Source organism: Falco biarmicus, chromosome 1 (genome assembly GCF_023638135.1).
Source record: "Falco biarmicus isolate bFalBia1 chromosome 1, bFalBia1.pri, whole genome shotgun sequence".
Lineage (NCBI taxonomy): Eukaryota > Metazoa > Chordata > Aves > Falconiformes > Falconidae > Falco > Falco biarmicus.
The window spans coordinates 55676336-55696872 of record NC_079288.1 but is presented as its reverse complement, the minus strand read 5'-3'; the positions used below and the strand labels follow the sequence as shown (position 1 = coordinate 55696872).

At 37.2% G+C, this 20537-nt stretch overlaps 1 protein-coding gene across 10 annotated transcripts in view; it reads right to left on the bottom strand.

Annotated features, from left to right (window-relative positions):
* The window catches only part of RAP1GDS1 (Rap1 GTPase-GDP dissociation stimulator 1), a 101340-nt gene that overhangs the window by 9021 nt on the left and 71782 nt on the right, over positions 1–20537 (bottom strand). For 7 of the 10 annotated variants that reach the window (XM_056326788.1, XM_056326798.1, XM_056326762.1 and 4 more), the window contains 7 exons: positions 17474–17620; positions 9056–9184; positions 6499–6624; positions 3623–3766; positions 3227–3358; positions 2696–2830; positions 980–1105 (listed from right to left, as the gene is read on the bottom strand). In XM_056326788.1, the coding sequence (XP_056182763.1) occupies positions 980–1105; positions 2696–2830; positions 3227–3358; positions 3623–3766; positions 6499–6624; positions 9056–9184; positions 17474–17620 (939 nt within the window). The remainder of the gene's footprint in view (positions 1–979; positions 1106–2695; positions 2831–3226; positions 3359–3622; positions 3767–6498; positions 6625–9055; positions 9185–17473; positions 17621–20537) is intronic. The other 3 variants (XM_056326840.1, XM_056326816.1, XM_056326805.1) reach the window with 2 other exon arrangements.

Sequence of the window (20537 nt, the reverse complement as noted above, 5' to 3'; positions counted from 1 at the left end):
AAGTAGTCACTTTTTAAAGCAAGTGCTAGAAAAATAAGCTGCAATTTACTAACTAGAAGGAGTTAGTAGAACTTCACTAGCTTGCACTGACAGTGGGAGAAGTCTAGGTTTCATGGAAGCAAGTAAAGCCAGTCAAAATGAAAACAAAATACAGGAAAACTTCATAATCCAGTTTTTAAAAACAACTTACCAGCCAGCTAATGAGGCATGTGCATTGATTAAGAGTAGGGAAAATACAGGTGATGTCACAGCCCCAGATGAGCTAATTTTAAATTTTTTTTAAAATTTTTTAAATTTTTAAATTCAAAATTTTAAAACCAGGAGGGACTGCTGCTAGAAGGGAGCACTGTGGTCAGTTAGATTTGGTTTTATAGACTGTAAGTCACATACAATCTTTCGATGAATTTCTATATCACATCTAATAGCTTTGCTAGAACTAGAATGGATCTTTTGAAAGAACCTGCAGGGCTGGGTCAAAAATAAATACTTGGCTAGCTTCTCTCATACTTTGAGATTTTAGTAGACCTCTGATTTTATAAATCCTCGTCCTGGAACAAGCTGTTAAACTAAAAGGTGCTTGTTCATTTTGAAACTGCAGTTTATCAATTAACAAGTGCATTAGTCTGTTCCAAGGAGCTAGGTACAGCCAGGAAATGCAGTAAGTGAACAGCCAAACAGGAGTGGTAGCTTAAAATACGCCTCAATACATACTCGTAATGTGACAGTGTAGGAGAGTTCTGAAGTACAGAAGTAAATAAGCATTCTACACCTATTCTGAGGGTCCCTGGCAGTCAATTTAGGAGTTCTGAAAAAAACCCAACCCACATTCTTCTTCCTTTGTGTATGCATTAGATTTATTCCAACACTTCAGGAATAAAGTTTTAAAAAACCTTTTGCTTCTCTCTTGTAAGAATCTTGGCAGCATATCACAAACCGAACCAAAGAGAATCACTTAACATAGAGAACAGTTTATTTTTACCTTGTGCATCTATTAACATTCTTAATGTTCCCAGCAACTTGAATTGAACAGGGGGCATCTCCGATCTGAGAAATTTCAATACAGCTTCTGCAACACCAGCTGATAGCATCTTAGCCTTATTTACAACTGCATGAATAAAGAACAGGGATGATCTCAAGAACATTTCTGGAAGATGCAGTTTATTTCCAAGACAGTCCTGAAGCAAATTTTCAGACGCGGTTTGAAAAATAGCTTGTGAACACAGACTTCAGGAACATGAGTGTGCACTGACAATGCTGCGTTGTGGAAAAAATGTCATAGTTGCTAAGACACAGGTATGAAATTAAGTGCTTTTTCCTACTATGCACAACATTTTCAGTGTTCAGCCTGAACGTAAACTGAAGGTTAGACTTTTCCCCCTTTCTCTGGGAAAGGCGTCTTCCACAAAATGCATCAAATAGAAGCCCAGGCTGGTACTTGCACCCCAAAATATGAGGAATCTTCTCTGGTTCCCAACAACACTCTTCTATTTCACATAGGCAAAGGAACTAAAGCACCTAAGTAGCACAATAGTCTCTTGCCTGGTTTGAATACTTTATACAAACAACACGTGGCCTGACATGTCTGGAGCCTGTAGTCCTTGTATTGCCCCTCCAAACTCTCATTCATCCCCTCCTCTAGTCTACATTTTCCACTTTCATGGAGCTGTCTGAAATATATGTAAGGTGCAATGTGGTCCAATATTGTACTCGGAAAAAGTAGTTCTTTCATAATCAAAGTAGTGTTTAATAAGCAGCTCATCACTGAGGCCGGTTATTACTTGCTCATTTTTCTATAACAATATACATGAAATCTTAAGTAGGTCTCTGGCAGACATGCTTTTGAGCATAGGCTACAGGAAAGCTTGCCGACTGATGGAAGCTAATAGCATCGCTCAGCTGAGAAACGTAAGCAAATGGCATGCTGTGAAGCTGCATGGGTTTAGTTATGTACGCATGATCGTTTTTTAGAACGTTCTGGTTTGCCAAAACTGGAAATAGTAAAATAAGGTTAAATGGATGAAAGGCTTATTTTTGGCTTGGTATGAGAAAGCATATGCAAGTATTAGAGACGTGCTTTGTTTTTATGTGCATATGCCCTGCCTTTTATGCTTGGGTAATCAAAACTCATACAAATTAAGTTATTAAAATGAAAAAATTAGCATTCAGTTCATTGCCTACAAACAGTAACTAATTGCAATAGGCTGGCTATTCTAGCAGTCTACTTCTAGCTCTAATATGGGAATTGTCAAAGCATCAGGAAGTTACAGTAAGATGCAGTGTTTCAACAAAGTTGGCACTGCTCCTTGGTGGGGGCCCTTTAGCTGTGAGAGAGATCCCAAATGAAACAAACAAAAAAAAAGTAGAAATACAGTGCTCTGGAGACAGAAAGGATTGAGAAATCATATCCAAGGCCTCCTCAGCTCCCTGCCCATTACAAAGCTGCCCTTGCCGTGATGGGGGATAATATGTGGGATCAAAGTTGCAAAGGAATGGTCAATGTGCCTGTGATATATATAAACTGCTTGTCACGGCTGCTGTGCAGAAGACATAAAAGCAATGACGGGCCTGAATGAAAAGCAGCAGTCTGACCTGCCTCTAGGACTCAGTCAGTTCTCCCACCCTCATCCCCTGGAGGGGGGCAGAGGGAGAACAGAACTTCACCTTTGGGTAATTAGCAATGCAAAGTGAGGCTTACCAGGAATAGCCAGGTTTCTGAGAGCACTCAGTGCAGCATGCTGCACAGTTACATTTCCATCCTCCACGTGTCTGTCTAGCAGATCCATCAGCTTTTGAACTATGCCATTATCCACCATATGGATGCAGTTTCCGTCTGTGTGAGATAAGTCACTTGTGAATGGAAGGTTATTACTAAGATTTTTACAAGAGCTTTTTAAGAATAGAAGGGTTACCCATTTCCTTGCTCATTTCTAGATTTCATTGCTGAGAATTTGACCACCATCATCAATGGGAGCTGCAATGCTCATGACAAATTTAAGAGTGATGGTTGAAGGCAGCAGAAATCCCCTATACCTCTACAAATGTGAAACAGTATTTTTTAAAGTAGGTTTAACACTTTTCAGAGTTATAAAGTATAAAACTACTGATGTTGCTGTATAGCTTAATATCAGGTTTACCGCAACATACAGTTTTTGTTTGTAGCTGTACAGACAGAGCATGATAGAAGGGCACAGATAAATTTACATAAGCTATTATGGCATATTCTTACCATTTCTGGCAAAATTTGCAATAGCCAATGCTCCTGCAAGCTGTAGCTGATGGCTATTGGACGGAATCCATGAAAGTACTCTTTGGAACACACTGCCTTTTCCTCCTTCAAATAACTTTTGCATGGATTCATCTGGGGTAAAAAGCACAGACAATCAGCAAGCCAAAGAAGTGTTTGTTAGGGAAAATTATATTTGTGAAGCTCTGCTGGCTTCACTACAATTAATCCATTCTTGCAATGGGATGAGAGACAAAATCTGACCTATTAAATGTTAACTGGCAGGTAGCAGGTCCTCTAGGTTATTTAGAAAATTAATAAATAGTAAAATTCAGCAGCCAAATGGCGTTACAAGTATCTGTTGTTGCTTTGCAGAAGATAGTGACACACCGTACTTACCTCCAAGCAATAATAAAACCATAAGATCAGAAGCTGTTTTAAGCTCTGCAATATCATCCTCTTTGTCACTGTCCACAGTCTTCTGGACAATCTCAAGTAAGCACTCCACCAAGCCTGCTTCAACAAGCTGCAGTTTAATGACATCTGAAGAATAGTATGGATAATAGAAGTAAGAATCATGATTTTAAATACATCTATTTTACAAACATGCAGGACAGACTGTGAAAGGAAGCAGCGATGTCAGTGGTTTCAAAGAGAGCTTGGGTAGATAAAACTTGCAACTTCCTTATCTTAAATTCTCAGGGCCAACTTTATTCATTTACCAGGCATTCCCCCTGCTCTGGAATGCCTGTAGAGCAAAATTTTACACTGAAGCTGCATGGAGCTGCTCTTGACTTCTCAAAAATGAGGGTATTTCTCTACAGCAAACTTCTGGCATCTCAGTCACCATGCAGCAGACTCATAAGGACTGTGCTATGTTTGGGCTTTCAAAAGACTTTGGACTGTGTTGCAGAACAAACTTGGGGTTTCTTATTGTTTCATGTACTTTACTGAGATGTGCAAGTATGACACATAGAACTTTTTGATGAAATCTCAAGAGCAAGTAATCAGCCATTGCTTTTAGCTGAGCCAGAATCTGTGCTGTTTGTTGGAAGTACAGTAGGGCCAAATCCAAAAGGCTGGGTTGGGAGAGAAATTTGTTGTGATTGAAGAAAAACTGGAAACTAATGAGGTAAACTAATTTCTTAGTTGTTATTGGCAATGAGGCTCAACAGAGGTGATAAGCATGTTTTTCAGGTGGTGACATAGGATTTGGGAGTAATGTTTTTTCTATTGTTTCTACAACATAATCTTTAACAGGTTTTTCCCTGTGAACTTGAAGCTGGGAAATCTCCTTTACATGCCTAATCTCCCTTTCTGTTAAGGTTGTCTGGCAGGCTGCCTGATGCCATGTTATGTCTTTCTGATCAGTGAAAGTGATTCTGGTAGTTTTTGCATGCTGATTTTAGAAAGCACAGTCAAACTACTGCAGAAATGTGCAAACAAATTGATTTCTCTTAGCTTTCTGTGTGAAATGGGTGTTTTAACAATAAGAAGTTTAAGCAAAGTTGAAATATTTTTGAAGGCCAAAGCTTTGGAAGTATTTTTGTCACATAGTTTACAAGCAACAGTTAGGTGAGGAAACAGTTCTGCCTCTGGTGAAGGAAGACTCTGAATGAATCTCAATTTCCTCTTGTCACTAGGCTTTTTGTCTGCGTGAAATTAATTGTTCCTCTAAGAGCAGCTGACCTTCTCATGAACTTTGTCAGGGAATGCAAAATATCCAGTTGGGATTTTTTTAATCTTTTTGCACTTTTGCACTGAGGTACTTTAAAAAATAAGAGAGTTCCCTTAGTTACAAAATACCATGTTACAATATTCTGTGGTTTGAAATACAAATTGCTACACCAGTGTGCTTGAACAACAGCAAAGCAAAACAAACATAAAAAACGCCTCAAAAAACCCCAACTACTAAAATGCAGACTCTGCAAATACTTTAGATGTTTTTGCCTTCCGACCTATTGCTAATTATCTACAGTCAAAAGCACCCAAATGGTACCAGCACAGTGAACTCCTTTAAGTATGCCTTGAATCCACAGTGGAAGAGTTCAGCTGAGTACCTCATACCATGCAAACACCTGAGTTGTGTTCAGCAGCAGCAAACTAATCAAATTTTATTGTGACTATAAAACATAGGCTAAGAAAAATTAAACTCTGAACTTAAATATGTCAAACTCGCAACAGGTTCAACCCAATTCTGTGTAAGTCTCCAAGGATGGAACTCTTCTAGCAACTTGCTAGTTATTATATAATTAATGAATATATTTTGCCAAGATATGCATTTTCAGAACTGTAAAAAGAAATTCGGTTTTCACATACCACTTAAAAGACAACTTCTTAAATTGAAGTAAGAATTTATCTTGATTTATATTATGTAAAAAAGAAACAGACAGTGTGTACAACACAGTTGGATGAAACCTAAATCTTCAGAGTTTACAATTCTATCTAATAATTTATCCCATTCAAATGATCTTTAATGCTGAGGTGATTAAAATAAGGTTATAGTGCCACCAAATACTATGATGCCTTTCATACTCGGAAGTGCTTCCCACTTCAGTCCAGCTCCACCTGTTAACTCAGTTCTGTTTCCTTAACAGGCAGATGGGAGTTACACAAACCACCCAGAGCTACTTTGGGAGGAACATCCTGGAGGGGTGACTGGGCACACAGCACTGCCTGCTCCGGCTTGAGCAGTGAACCAAACTCAGGTCTCCTGGGGCTACCATGTGACCAAATTAAAATTAAACACCCAAATTAAATTCATATGATCGATCTGTCAATGGACAGTAGGGGGAGAGCATCCAGCTCTTAATTCTGCAATTAACATGCCCCTTGCAAAAATAACGTCCATACGAAATGGAACTGCCAGGGGTTCTACAATCCCAGAAAATGACATAATGACTCATGTCCTGGTGCTGTAACAGCCTATGAACGCTTGAGCCTGTGTTTTGCAGACAAATATTGTAAAGCCCTTTAAAAAGCCGCTTTTAATATTCCTACTGTGGTTACAGGGAAATAAAATACAACATAATTGTATATAGAGTGAATCAGAGGTGAAATTAGCATCAACAATTTTTTGGCTCCTGTCATATGCTCAGACAAGACTCATACACTTTATATGAAACTATCACCATGAGGATCAGTCACGGTGGCTTTTGAACAAGGCAGCCAGTTACTCTGCATTTAGTCCCTGAGAAAGACACTGATAAACCAAAATATATACAAGGGAATAAACAAAATACAGCGTAAGAAAAAAAAAATAATCAATTTCCCACCATTTTCTGCCAGGGGAGCCAAAACTTCAAAAATCATCTCTTTTTTATCATGCTCTATTTGCTTCTTGAACAGTTTCACAAGCTCTTCAGCGATGTTTGTGTAGGCAAACTGTTCTTTACTTGACTCTGTGAAGCAAAAGGAAAAATTCAGTATCAAGTCAACAAACCACATCAAAAGGTAGGACTATTTTTTTCTCTTTATTACCAGGTTTATTCAGTAAGATGACTAATAGTGCTCTTCACAGACAAGAACAATAGACATGCTTGTCACTAAATAAAAAGACAAATGTCTAACACTTTAAGATAAATGTACTGACTTGAATTAATTATGACTAAGGGTGTTAAAAATATATAAATATATGATCAAGGCTGTTGGGGCTGTTTCTGCCCAACAGAATGTAAAGGTAGCTATAGAAACAGTAAATTACAAAAATTGTTAAGCATTTGATTCCCCTCAGCTTAACAGGAAGAGAGCAGATTATATACTGCATTTTCTATGGGCGAGATGAAGAGTCATACTGAATGCTTTAGTATTTACATGGCTTTATGATGGTGACATTTCCTTCTAAACCTGTGTGTGGCTGTTGCAGGGCCATTTCATACTGCACAGATAGCATAAAGTGGCTTTGCAGATGGGCTACTTTGCTACCAGGAGATCAGCCAGCAGGTAACGGTTCTTCAAATGTACATTCAACAAAAGCATCTCCTATTCTATTGCCTGTATCTTATTCCTACTCACTGGCAGTATCACAGGGGGTGCAGGTGGTAGGGGCTGGTGTTCTGCATTCTGCAGTTGCCACCTCCTGAGGACCATCTGTAGATAGAAAACCTTCCAGCACCTTTGCTACTGCTCTAATGGATGGTTAGGGATTATTTTAATGTAGAATTAACCCCAAGGACTGGGGAAAAGCATGAACTGCAGACCTAGACCCTTTTGTGCATATCCCATTATTGGTTTCTCTCAATATGCAGAAGTACATAACATATTCTAAGAGGATTTTTGATTGTTCCAGTGTTTTTAAAAGCAGAACATCACTCTATTGGGTTTTTGACCTGCTTTGACACAGAATAAAAGTTTCATATAATGCTTCTCAAGGGATCTGTGCAATGCAGTTGTCTCTTAAGTGATAAAAAATGACAACTGCATAATAAAATTCCCTGAAGTTAAAAGGCAAAAATAAAATATTACTGTTACAATGTGATTGACTAAGCTGTTGCTTAAGGGAGATAAAAGTATTACAAGCGAAATTAATTTTGTGCCAATCTTAAAGAACGAGCATCTTTTTGGTGTATGGGAACAGGAAAAGAAGCAGCTGCTGTTAAGCTCCTTTCCCATGGTTCTTATTATGCAACTGGACAGAGCTGGATCTTTCCAAAGATTGAAAAGAAATGTAGTTCTCAGTAAAGATACCATTTATTATATTTAAAATCCTTCTGGTTTTTAGTTGCATTTAAGCACTAGAATTTCTAGTACACATCTCGTATTATACTTCCTGCTGTGCAGACACAATACACAGTGCCCACCTTTAAGACATCTGATATATTCATTTCTTTAGGGCTATTTTGATGGCTCTTTCAGTTGTTGGTTTGTTAAGCAGACTTGTCTGCTATAAGCAAAGGTATTATGCGTGTGATCAGACTACACTAGATAACATGATAGTCTCTCTGGCCTTGAAATCTATGTATTTAGGAATTATTAATTGTGAATAACTTCAGGCCACCAAACAGTACAAACACACAGATATATTTTTCATATTTTAACTGCTGAAATCTTCTTAGAAATACAGGATGATATCATAACTACTCTGATATTGTACTTCAGTGCAAAAAAACTCTTAAGACTAAAATTTCAGAAAATAGGTTAACAGAAGAACAGCAGTGTAAAACACAAGTGATAATAAAACAGGGGGTCTAACAGCCTGTTGGTTTACACTTGATGGAATTCCAATGAATACTAATCTACCTGCAAAGACATTGGATAAAAGCAGGACCACAAACTTCTTCAATTTAAATGAAGTTGTAACTAAACTTGCTGAAAATAGTATCTACAGCTTAGTAGTATTCATGATTTATACATATAAGTATTTAGACTAGAACATGTTCAAACTCTACACCTAAAAGAATATTGTATAGGCAGATTTATGAACTGTGCCTGTCTCTGTTTCATTCAGTGATTTCCATGAGCCAAATTTAATCCTGATATAACTTCATGGAGCTACACTAGGATACATAATTTATATTATTAATAAATAATTCACAGTAAGCAACAGCACTCAGGAAGTACTGTTTAGATGATTTAAAATGTGCTTAGTTGCATTGAAGAACGTTAACATAAAACATAAGGTTGTACTAAGTACCCAAATAAATTTCAGTTACTGAAGGGGGGGGGAGGGAAAGACAGCTATAGATTTTAGAGACGTTAAGCAGAAAATGTTTGCTTTAAATTTTGAATGTACCAAAAGGAACAGAACAAGCATCAGTGCAAAGCCTGCGTTAGTCTTAAGATCCAACTGGATGAAAACTGGATGTAAATTTGAAATTAATATTGTGGACTTACCAAGTTCTGCTAAATTGCCAAATGCAACAAGGCACATCTCTGTCAGAGCTGCATTTTGGCAATGAATACCCAACAATTTCACTAATGTAGGAATAACACCCATATTGATAAGCTGTGACTGCAGGGTATCTACATAAAAAGAAAGTACAACAGTAAGTTTACATTTCTGTTCTGAAAAAGCATTTTTCACACAAAGCAACTTCTAGTCTAAGCAGCATTAAAATGTCTGTCTCCTGTACCCTTCTACACTAGGATCTGGTCCAGACTTGTGATGTGGACTTATAATTTCCCCTGTTCCTGCCAATGGGATGTATTCCCAGAAATATTCCCTCCTGATCTGGTCATAGGGTATAGGGAATTATGCAGCTACTGATAATTTTGTGGTTATCACGTTCCTAATACATGCTGGGTTTGATTCTGAGCTCACTGAGAGTAGCTGACTGAAATCAAACAAAACTACATCAGTGAAATAATTATCTGAGAGCTTGTTCCTATATACTGTTTTCCCTTAAAGATAAAAACTGGAAAATTAAAATTAGAATGAATATAAACTGCCACTGAAATAAACATGAAAAGTTTTATAAACACAGGAAGTCACAATGTAGATTATGAGGAGCTTGAGAAAAAAGAAAGTTTAATAAAGACAAAAAAATGGAAGGTTTAAGAAAAGTCCTTAGAAGCCATTCTGATCATTTCTTGCATAGAATGAAAGTTTATAGTATTTACAAGTAAGAAAGTTATTGCTCCTAGATGTCTGCAAATAGAAAGATGCTTTGATGGTTAGGCAGAAACATGATTGTTTTAAAGGATTATTTATAACAATATTTTCTCTTACATGTTTTACCTATAACATAGCAAAGAAGAAAAACATTGTTTCACAGTTGAATAGAATGAAGCAGACATGAACACACCAGCTGTTGTTTAGTAATTTTCCTAAGCTTTGTTTCTAACCAGTTTAACTATGTTTAGATGTTACACGCTCAAAAGACAAGGATCCAAAGCCCAGTGACTTCAAGAGAATTGTATTAGTTCATTTAGCTTTGGGTCAAGCCCTGCAGGGGAATTATTTCTTTCTTTTTCTATTTTTTAAGTAATTCATTCCAAGCAACTGAAATCAATTGGAGTTTTTATACCTGTAGAATCAGACCCATAAATATTGCAGATTTTTACAGGGAGATAAAACCATATTACATCTCAAGACTAGCATATTTAGTATCATCTCATGCTCTCAGAAAACTCTTTGCCTTCATGATTCTGCCAAGTGTGTCTGGATTTTTCAGATAATAAAAATTATGAAAAATTCTGGAATGTTTAGTTCATTTATATGCAGTGTAAAACACTTTAATAATAATTATCAATTTGGTACACTAGATAAACGAATGGCACTGTTATTGCAGGTTATTGGGGATGAGCAGGAATCCTTATGGCTTGACATCTTTCATAAAACTGTATTACTTACCAGTAACTGAATTTCCTTTTCTGGGGGGAGGGTTTACTTCTTCCACAGATTCGTGTTTTTTACAGAATTTTATGAGAACGCCATGTCAGACATCAAAGAGCTGTTGAAGTTGTCAAATTTCAGGTAAGTACAAATTGCACTAGCGCATGCATTGAATGCCATTTTACCTCCAGCAGATGTGTGAGTCACTACTACACCCTCTTACTTCATTTCAAATGGGCTGTAAAAATCTGTCTCTGAATAGGAAAATAGGGGAGGGGGGAGCTGAAATGGTTCTGTGGAGAAAATGATCATGTAGGAGAACTCAAGTTACTGGTAAATAATCTGTTTTTGTCCTCAGTTTGTGATTGTCCCCTGCAGACACTTAAAAATTCTGAAGGAAAAATGGTAGTCATGGAGAACAGGAGAACAGAGACACAAACCACAAATGCCATAGAAAATTATGTGGAAAGAAATTGCTTTGTTACTAGACTGCCTTTAGTGACTCTAGCATCACTTTATTCGACTGTAATGGACAAAGAGACAATTCATCTCTACGGGCTTCATTTGGCAATGTGTTAGCATAAAGTATATTTTGAGTAGGGTTTTTTTTTTCTGCTATCTCTTTCTTAATACAAAATATATAAAAAGCATAGAGGAGAATACCAGTGGAAAAAGGGAAACCATGTCCACCTTTGAAAGGAAACTAGAATCTTAGCCAAATAGAAAGATATATTGTTCAAGAGAGCATGGAGTGTACTGAAGGGCCTAAAAGGCCTGAGTGTACTAAAAGGGCCTTTCCTAAGTAGGAAAAAAGAGAAAAAGAAATATACCAAGAAAGAACAATTGGACTGGGTCAAACCAGTGACAAATATACAGGTCATACTGGTCTCATTTCCCTGGAGTAGAACGGTGGCACCTGAGCACAGGAATGGTCTACAGTGGTAGGAATGGGATTATAAGAATTGTCAATAAGGTAAATTATTGATACCTTAACAGCAGTAAGTGAAAGGATGAATTTTCTCCTCTGTTAAAGACAGAACAACGTTGTAAGTCACAAAGCTGCATAGGAGACGAAACCTTTTTTGGGGAAAAAAAAAAAGACTGCCAGCAGCTCTTTGCTATGTTTATACTTAAGCCTGGGCTTGCCATACAAATTCTGAACTTGCCATTTACATCTGTCATTACCACCAATAAAAGGCTCTTTCTCTAGTAAAAAATACAAGATCAAAACCAGTTAAGAAGTAGTTTAAGGGTATTGTATTAGGTTTCTCACTGGTATGGAGACCTACAGCACTTTTCAGAGAAATTAAAAACATCCAAGTGGATCAGCGTTAGCTGCATGGACTGCCTGCCAGCAGTTCCCTGGCTGTCCTACGAAAGACTGCAGACTGGGTAACTTGGAATAGCGTATCTCCACCTTTCACTGCACAAAGTGTTAAGGTCCTACTAGAGCAGGAGACAAATTCAGGGGACACATGCATCCATCCTACAAGCAGTTGCCCGACACTGGACTGAAGTGAGCCACGAAGCCAGGCAACATCCTGTCTCAGGATGAAACAGCATTTCTACCAGCTTCCTAAGCAGAACTTTGGGTGTAGTGAGCCAGAAGCATGAAAACCTGAATGCCTCTTCTGAATTTATGACTTAAAGCCACAAAAGAAACTCTCACATTTTACACTGCTATCACATGCTGCACTAGTAAAACACATCTGTGTTCTCTCGGGGTGAAAAGCACTGACAGTGATGCTGTACAGGTAGATAAAAGGCAATCAATACATGCGCCAGCACAAAGAATTACCTACCTAAAACTCAAATTTCAATGGCTCCATGTCCTTCGGTGACACACATGGAAACTCCCAACAATAAGATCTGGGGAGAATATCCCAAATTGAGAACTTTATTGGGGGCATTTAAGTTTAAAATGCTGATTTAGGTTAGTTCATGATTTTGGACAGAATTTCAGAAAACAACTAATCATGTTGTGTTTCATCAGTAACTGTGAATTTAATGCTAAAGGAAAATCTGTTTTGTACAATTTGGTGGCATAATTTTGTACCCTAGAGAAACCTGCTTGCAATCCCCGTGTCTGTGTTAGATCATCATATAACATATAAATGATTGTATTGATTATCTCACTATCATAAGAAACATACTTTCTATCTGCTTTTACATGCTTTAGGTTATTTTGCATTTAAGTATATTTAGGTCTTGAAAGCATGCTAGACATCTTTAGCTGTGATGTAAATGAAACAAAAAAACACGGCAAGCATGAAAATTAGCAAAGGTAAGTCTTAGACGGAAGCACTACTAGAATATTGCTGTTAGACCATAATAATGGTGCCATGACTCTCGCTTTCATTTCTTGTGTATTTACATAGAGATGGTAAAACAGAGAAAATCAGTCCCCAACATTCATTCCAGTCACTAAGAGTTTTGTGAGAATAAGAAAAGCTTGGCAGTTATATGATTTAACATCAGGATGTTGCATTTTACGAAGGCACTGAAGGAAAGACAACCTTGACAGACTGAAGTTTAATATGAAATGAAATGAGGAAGCAACCAATACATGATTGCATTTATCTACATATATATGCCCATATATAAACGTATGTATAATTTTACACATGCATACTGAATCCAGTTAACTTTATCTCCAATCTGATACGTAATAAGCCAATTGGCCTAGTTCTTCCACCATTTCTGCTTCTTTAAAAATGCTTTCCTGGTTTGTTTTATAAATCTCAAGAGACAATTAGCTACCTTATAGACTGATCCCATTAACTTGTAAATAGTCTGGGCTCACAGGATTATGAGATATGCAGAATAACTACTCATGTCACTAACTCTTTTACGTAAGCGTTTGCATGTGATTATTAGTTTTATTAGATTAGTTATTAGTTTTTCACTCTTTAGCCAAGCCTGCTTTACCTCTTGCTCTTAAGCAGATTCATAGCTTACACAGAGACTATATGGCATAACAGTCTTCAGAATGGGAGAAGCACAACAACATACTGAACCCACTGAAAGGTACCAAAACAGCAGCTTTAAGCATAGGTGCTCTGTACCTCAAATGAAGTCTGAATAGCTTGAAAAAGAATTATTGTAGGTTTTTGCCAAGACTTGCTTCTTTCAGGATTCAGCTATGAGCAAAAACATTCACGAACATGTGTGACACATTTGTTTTGCTCCTAGCCATAGCTGCAACTTTGCATCTTAAGAACAAGTAATGGAAAGTAGGGATGAGCTATTTGTGTCTGATTGAATTTGGGTAGTAAAATACGATTATGACAGAGAGGGCCAAGATAATCTGGGCTGAAGGCAAAGGGATGCGTCCCATCAGAAAAAAACCCTCTGATTACTAGCAATGCAATTAAAAACAAACACTTTTTTTTTGAAGCTTAAAAGAACTGCAAGAGATGCCAGAGCCGAGTTTGTTCTGTTAACCTTGCAGTGACTACTGAAATTAAAAGATACCAAAGAGGTAAAGGAAGAATTGACAGCAGGCAAAAATAATTCCTGAACACAAGCAGATGGCACAAGAACCTTGTAAAGGAATATTAGTTTTAAAGTTTAGACAACAGTGTTATGAATGGAGCTATAATTGCAAGCTGATTGTCCAGAATGAGGACAAGGTACAAGAATGCTCCATTAATTTGCTCCATTTAGGAAAAGTAAGTATGACTCACAGCTGCTCTTTAGTTGCCATTTTTGTAAAACTCATGTGTGATAAATTCCTGTACTAATTCAAAAACTTAAAGTACTCCGGAATGAGTCTCTCATATTAAAAAATAAGGTGGTTGATAGCTATTAAAAAAAGCAGTACATATTGGAAAAAGAGGGCAATTAGTTGACTGGGAATGACATACTGTTTAGAATCAAATAAAACAATTTATATACTCTTTGCTCATAACATGCTACGGATCAGAAAATATTTGGGTGTTCACAGATAATTAGATGCAACTAAGAACCAAATATGCTGTAATCATCCTTATCTGGATAGCTAGTGCAACTTAAGAGTGCAAGTCATTGAAAACAGTAAAGAAATCTTCAAAGAAGTCCCCACCTGTAATTTTGTAACATAGCATGCTAAGCAGGAAAATATTACAGAAACAAGAAAAGAGAAGGTAAAACTGCTATTTCAAAGACTGAAACACTTCCTTCTTACATTTCTAACACTACTTCTTTTATTTTTGTCCAATTTGTTTCCATAACTACAAAGCGAGCTGGGACTCCAGGCTGCAACCCAATGCTACCCATCCTTCACCAAAACAAATGGAGTGTTTATCTTCTTCCTAAGTAATATGGGATCAAGCCTTTGCAAGTAAATTCTGAAAATGCTACCCACTGATCTGTGAGCCCAATTAACTGTCAGAGCAATCTGAGTTCTCTTGTTTAACAGGTCAGCAAAGAACTGTATTTAGTCATACTATTATTCATCTGACGCTGCAATGTGTGCAAGTTAATGGATGTCTTGGGCTCGTGTTTGACAGACTGTTGTCCTGAAATCTACCGTGGTCTGCAGGTGATATTTTTAGAGCAGTTCACAACTATGGTCCAATTGTACTTGTGGCTCTTAAAATAAAACCGGCATAACAGGTCAACTAACTGACTCTCCGTTCACATGCTGCAGGTACAGTCACTGAGTTTTCTTCTAAAAAATTAATTCTTTAATTTATTTATTTAATATTGATTTGGCAGATTTTTTTGGGGTTTAGTTCAGTGGTTGCCTTAGTCAGTGAGCAAATTCACAGTGGAACTAGAGAACACAGGTCCTTTGAGCAACCTGTCTAATGGAAAGTGTCCCTGCCCATGGCAGAGGGTTGGAACCAAATAATCTTTACAGTCCCTTCCAACCCAAACCATTCTATGATTCTAAGTCTTACACAGCACAGCCACAGGTCCTGGGCCAAACAGGAGCTAGGTCCCTACTCAAGGTCTTTTCTCATGAAGACTACCAAGTATATGGGGAAAGCCCCCAGTATTCCTCCCTGATGTGGTAGTAGGACAGGATGGTGGTGTGCACCCAGATCCAGAAGCTGGGAATACTCCTGCATTTCTCACTTCTGACATTGCTTCAGTGGCTCCTGTGAATATTGTGTCAGTCTGTTAGTTCATGCGAAATGAAAGATGTCATTTAGCAGAGTAGAGAGCCACTAGTGAATCCTCCTTAGTTGTCACTGAACTACACAACTGCTTTATTGATTGCATCAGAATAAGCTTTCTTACTAGATGGAATGAGTCATGTATTCAATGTTCATAACAGTTAAAGTGTTCAGAAGCTGCTTGTTTGCGAGATTTATCTCATAATTAGTTTTCCTAGGGAATATCTGCTGGGAGTTTGGTCACCGAAGCAAAACTGATACAGTATCTCTTCACAGCCCTCTTGGACTCATCTGTCTTCTGCTACCAAATATACTAGATGCTCCTTAGTCTTAATCCAGAGGATTCTGGTAGCTTAGAAGTGAGAATATCTATTTGTTTCAAATACTTTAACAAATAAGGAAAACAGAAAGTTAACACTATGAAATGTAATAAAATGTGACGCTCATGCAGACACCAAGCAAAACAATTCCTGAAAACTACATGAAATAAAGGAACTAGAAAGTTGCTATTTGGAGAAGGAGGAGGACATACTGTAAACAAGTATTCTTAGATAATACTAGGAAAGGAGGAGGAAAGCAAGCATGTAAGAACAAGAGAAAGAGATGAGACATATACAATAGTGATATTCGGAGGTGGAAAAGTAACATTAGGAGCGGAGAGATCCAGAGAGATGGCACAGAAAACACACAAGGAAACTATGCTAGAAGAGACGATAAAGCAGATTAAAAATTTATACAGTAAAGGTAAAAAAAAGTTAAGCCTATGGACCATCCTGAAAAGTAGAAGAGTTTGGGGGACATAGGTTTGGAAAGTGAGTTACAGCAAGTGACAACATTAAGGAAATAGTGAGTAGCTAATAAAGAAGCTACTTCTTCCTATCATAAAACACTACAATTCAGGAAATGGGCATGATTGAAGACAAAATGTGATTAGCTAACTACATGTGCAATCTGTGCCATTACAAGTCAGGAGAACAGCTACTATTTAGCTTTCCTCATTTATCCCCATTTTCTTAGAGATTCAAATTTTAAAAAACTTGGAAATGTGTGAATGCTGTAAAATATACTTTGGCATTTTACCATGTTTGCATGCAGAAGCAAACTAGGTACTAAAATATCAGTATGTTTATACAACTAGTGTAGAACACTATTTTCTTACCCTTACTCATTTAAGATACTATCTTGTGTTTTTGTCCCAGCCCCTAAACATTTCCATTTAATGGCATAAAGAAAATAAACTTATAATCTGTAGACACAGAACATACACATGTTGAACATACACATTAATTATTCCCCATTTATCTTAGAAGAAAGTAACATGTGGTTTTATATACATTTCACAAGGAGAAAAATAATTAAGGAAAGCTGTTTGGCATACATACCCCCAAATCATCAAGACAACACTGCATGCCTGCAACAAATTAGTCTTACGGTGTTTGATACTAAATGAAAAAGAGAGGACTTAATGTAGCCTTATAGTTTACTTCTGTAAATCTTGGTTGGTTTTTTTTTCCAAAAATCTTGGGTTTTTCTTGGTTTTTTTAAATAATTAAAAAAAAAGTTGTTTCCTAAGGTGTATGATATATCTCCATGTATTGCTTTTAGACAAAGTAGTAAATTCCAGATGTCGATTTTAAAATTTTATACGATATGCTATATGGAATTGCATCAGGAAGATATCTAGTATTTTTGGGAACATAATTTTACTGAAACAGAAAATTGTATATGTGAATTGAGGTACTTGATCTTTTCAGAATAACTTAGTGTTTGTATTCACAGTGCAAACCTACAGTTGACTTTAACTTTTCTCTTTTTTCTTTTTTTGATGGGATTGTTCTCCTGGTAGACATAAAGCAAATTTTCGGTGTTGTTTACCATTCTCATTGCTATAGTTCATCAGCATGCCACAAAAGACAGTCAAGAGCTTCTCACTGGCTGGATCTGTTTTACTGCAAAGTGACCTTATATGGTCTACTACAATATGTGCACCACCTGCATGGTCAACTGCGTTCCTGCCCTCATCTGTAAAACAAAGAGTTACATTAAAAAAAATGAAACCAGAACCCACCGTAGAGTCCCGAACGTAACAGTAATCATACAAAACGAAGCTTTTAAATAGAGTGAAGTCATTCCTCCAGTCTTGTCAAATTCATCTAGAGAGATGCTTAAGGGCCAGTTTTTAGTGCAACAGAGCTAGGAAAGTGAGAACACCTACAACAAAAGGGATTAACCACCTGGCACTAATACCTTTGTTAAGAAATCCAGTGTTTAAGGCAGAGCTGCTGGAGCTGATCAATAATATTCTGAAGATACATTGGGTTTTGCCAGAGGGAGGTTCTCAGCACTTTTCAAAGCCTAGCCCATACACTCTTGTGGTAAATTACCTTTGCCATTATGCAGACCAAGAAATTGAAATACAGAAAATAAATTGCTTAGGTTACTTAAAAACAAAATCGGGAATAAAATGGACAAAGCAGACAGAGGTACTATTTCCCAGTTGCAAAATCTGTTCACGCACTCACTTTGCCACACAGCATGTTCTTTGTACTTCTATACCTGAAATTTAATACCACTATCAGATTCTTTTTGCATGGCTAAAAGACAAAATCTTCTGCATCTACAAAAGGCTACAATGTTCTGAGGTGTCGTAAGTAACACACTATAATCTTGGATGGAACTCCTTCTGAGTAAGAAATCAGATTTGATGTATCAGTGTAGGAATAAAGGAAAAATTGGCCTTCCATTGCAATAATCAACAATACTGCTTCCTTTCCCAGCAGGCAATCAGCAACAGGCAACAGCCAATAACCTAAATTCCAGGGCTTCCAAAGGAGGGATTTCCAGGTGAGTTAGAGTTGGAATCAACTGGAAAATCTGGATGAAAACAAAACCTTGAGGGGGAAATCACTAAAGCAAAAGTTTTGCAAAGTACGTAAAAAACCCCTCTCCTCAATTTCTTAATGGCCCCAAAGCAAATCTCCTCTTTCCTTTGTTATTCATCACTCCATTGCCACTCTTCTCTCTATCGTACGTGGAGGTCAAGCTACTAAGTTGTTCTCATTCTGCAATGTATTCAGTAAGAAAACCAAGGCTGTCCATATTCAGAATATGATCTTCCGCTATAAATTGCTCCAGAGCTCTGCAAAAAGAAGTTTATAAATCTTCCAAGTTTTGTTAATACGGTTTATACTATACATAGTCCTTACATACTATATATTAAAAAAGGATTATAAGTATTGCATATACAGTTACACTATATATACTCATAAATATAGATATACATATATATATATGAGGGGTATATAAATGGACTTCAGAGAATTTGCTGTGTGGAGCTGAAGGAGGAAGGGTAATTCTTGGTGGATCTTAACTACGAAATTTATTACGAAAGTAATAAGTGTTTTGCAGGATAAAAAATAGATGCAGAAGAGGAAAAATGTCACTGCCACAACTGTCTCCATCTTGGACATGATCAGGACATCAGGGGACTGTGTTTCACTGCAGGTAGGTATGTTCCATTTTGAAAAAGGAGAAACTGGAATCAGCGTACAGTCAAACAAATTCAAGACAAGATTCTGTGTCAAGAAAGAACTATAAAAAACAGAAGAAATATAAAAGAAATAAATCTCTTCCATCCTTGATGCAATGACAAACATAGACATAATGCTGAAATTAAAGGAAGTCCCAGACCAAAATATAGTGAGACAATAAAGTCAGGTGTTCATATTCAGTGCTTATGTTTACCTAGTCAGCAGAGAAAACACCCCAAATTTGGCTGGAATATTCCAGCACCTTGTTTTAGGTATCCTCTTCATGCATTTTTTATTACAAAAGTTATGCAAATACATGATTTTGTATTTGACTCACCTGTTCTGTGAGTCAAAACAGATGTGCAAAACCAAACTTAATCACTGATTCTATATCAGATGTACTGAATATGGTTCTCAAATTGCTATAACACAATTGGATTCAACAAACTAAAACCATGATAAAATTAAGCTTGAGTTGAGAATCAGTTGTCAGGCTTGGTCACATGTCTTGATATGGAACTGCATATAAAAAATGTAAGCAAAGAATAATATAAAGGTAGAGCTGGGTGAAGATTTGGAAGCAACGTTTAAAAAACTGAAAAACAATCACAAGCCAGGTTCCTTACCTGGATGGAATTTGGCACAACTCCACTGAAAATAATTGTGTGGTAATATTTTACAACAAATGAAAATCTAGCTTGTATGTCTTTTTACTTCCATTCTCTCTGGTTTGTCAAAGAAGTTATACATAAAAAACAACTGTATCTTTAAGTACATAATAGTCTCTCATGTCAAATACATGACAAAATTCTTATCCACACAGTATTTTTGTTAGGTAGATACTGACAATCAGCTTCACACTGTACAGACAGCAAAAGTATGGCAGAAAGATTCAGAAACAAATCTCACTCCAAGAAATGTCTGTCTTTATAGTATACTCAAAAAGTCAGGGTAAAATGAACTTCAGGATCCCTCCCAATTAGGTGGCAGGCTATAAGTGCCAGACTTTGACATGACTACATAGGTTGGTAGATTCATAAAAGAGATGCCTTAACTGAGTTTGTTGCTCTACCTCTTTCCCATGCTACAGCTCATCCTGCGTAGCTGCTTCTCTGTCCTAGCCAGATGGGTGAAGAACAGACCTGGGCTAGTGCTATAATTAGGATTTCCTGGTGCTGCCTCCTTAAGCCCAAGAGGATTAACTCAGCTCATTAGTGCAGGGCCACAAAGAACCCTGTACTAGATGTAGGAGGAAAATTCTGAAGGTCCTGACTACCCACTCCAAGCTCAGGCTATGACACCCTGCCGCATCCCCAAGCAAAAAGCATATTTCTGACTCAGAATGCTCCATGTACTTATTACCGACTCACTTCTTCCTGCTCTGTCACTAAGAAACAGATTTTGCACAG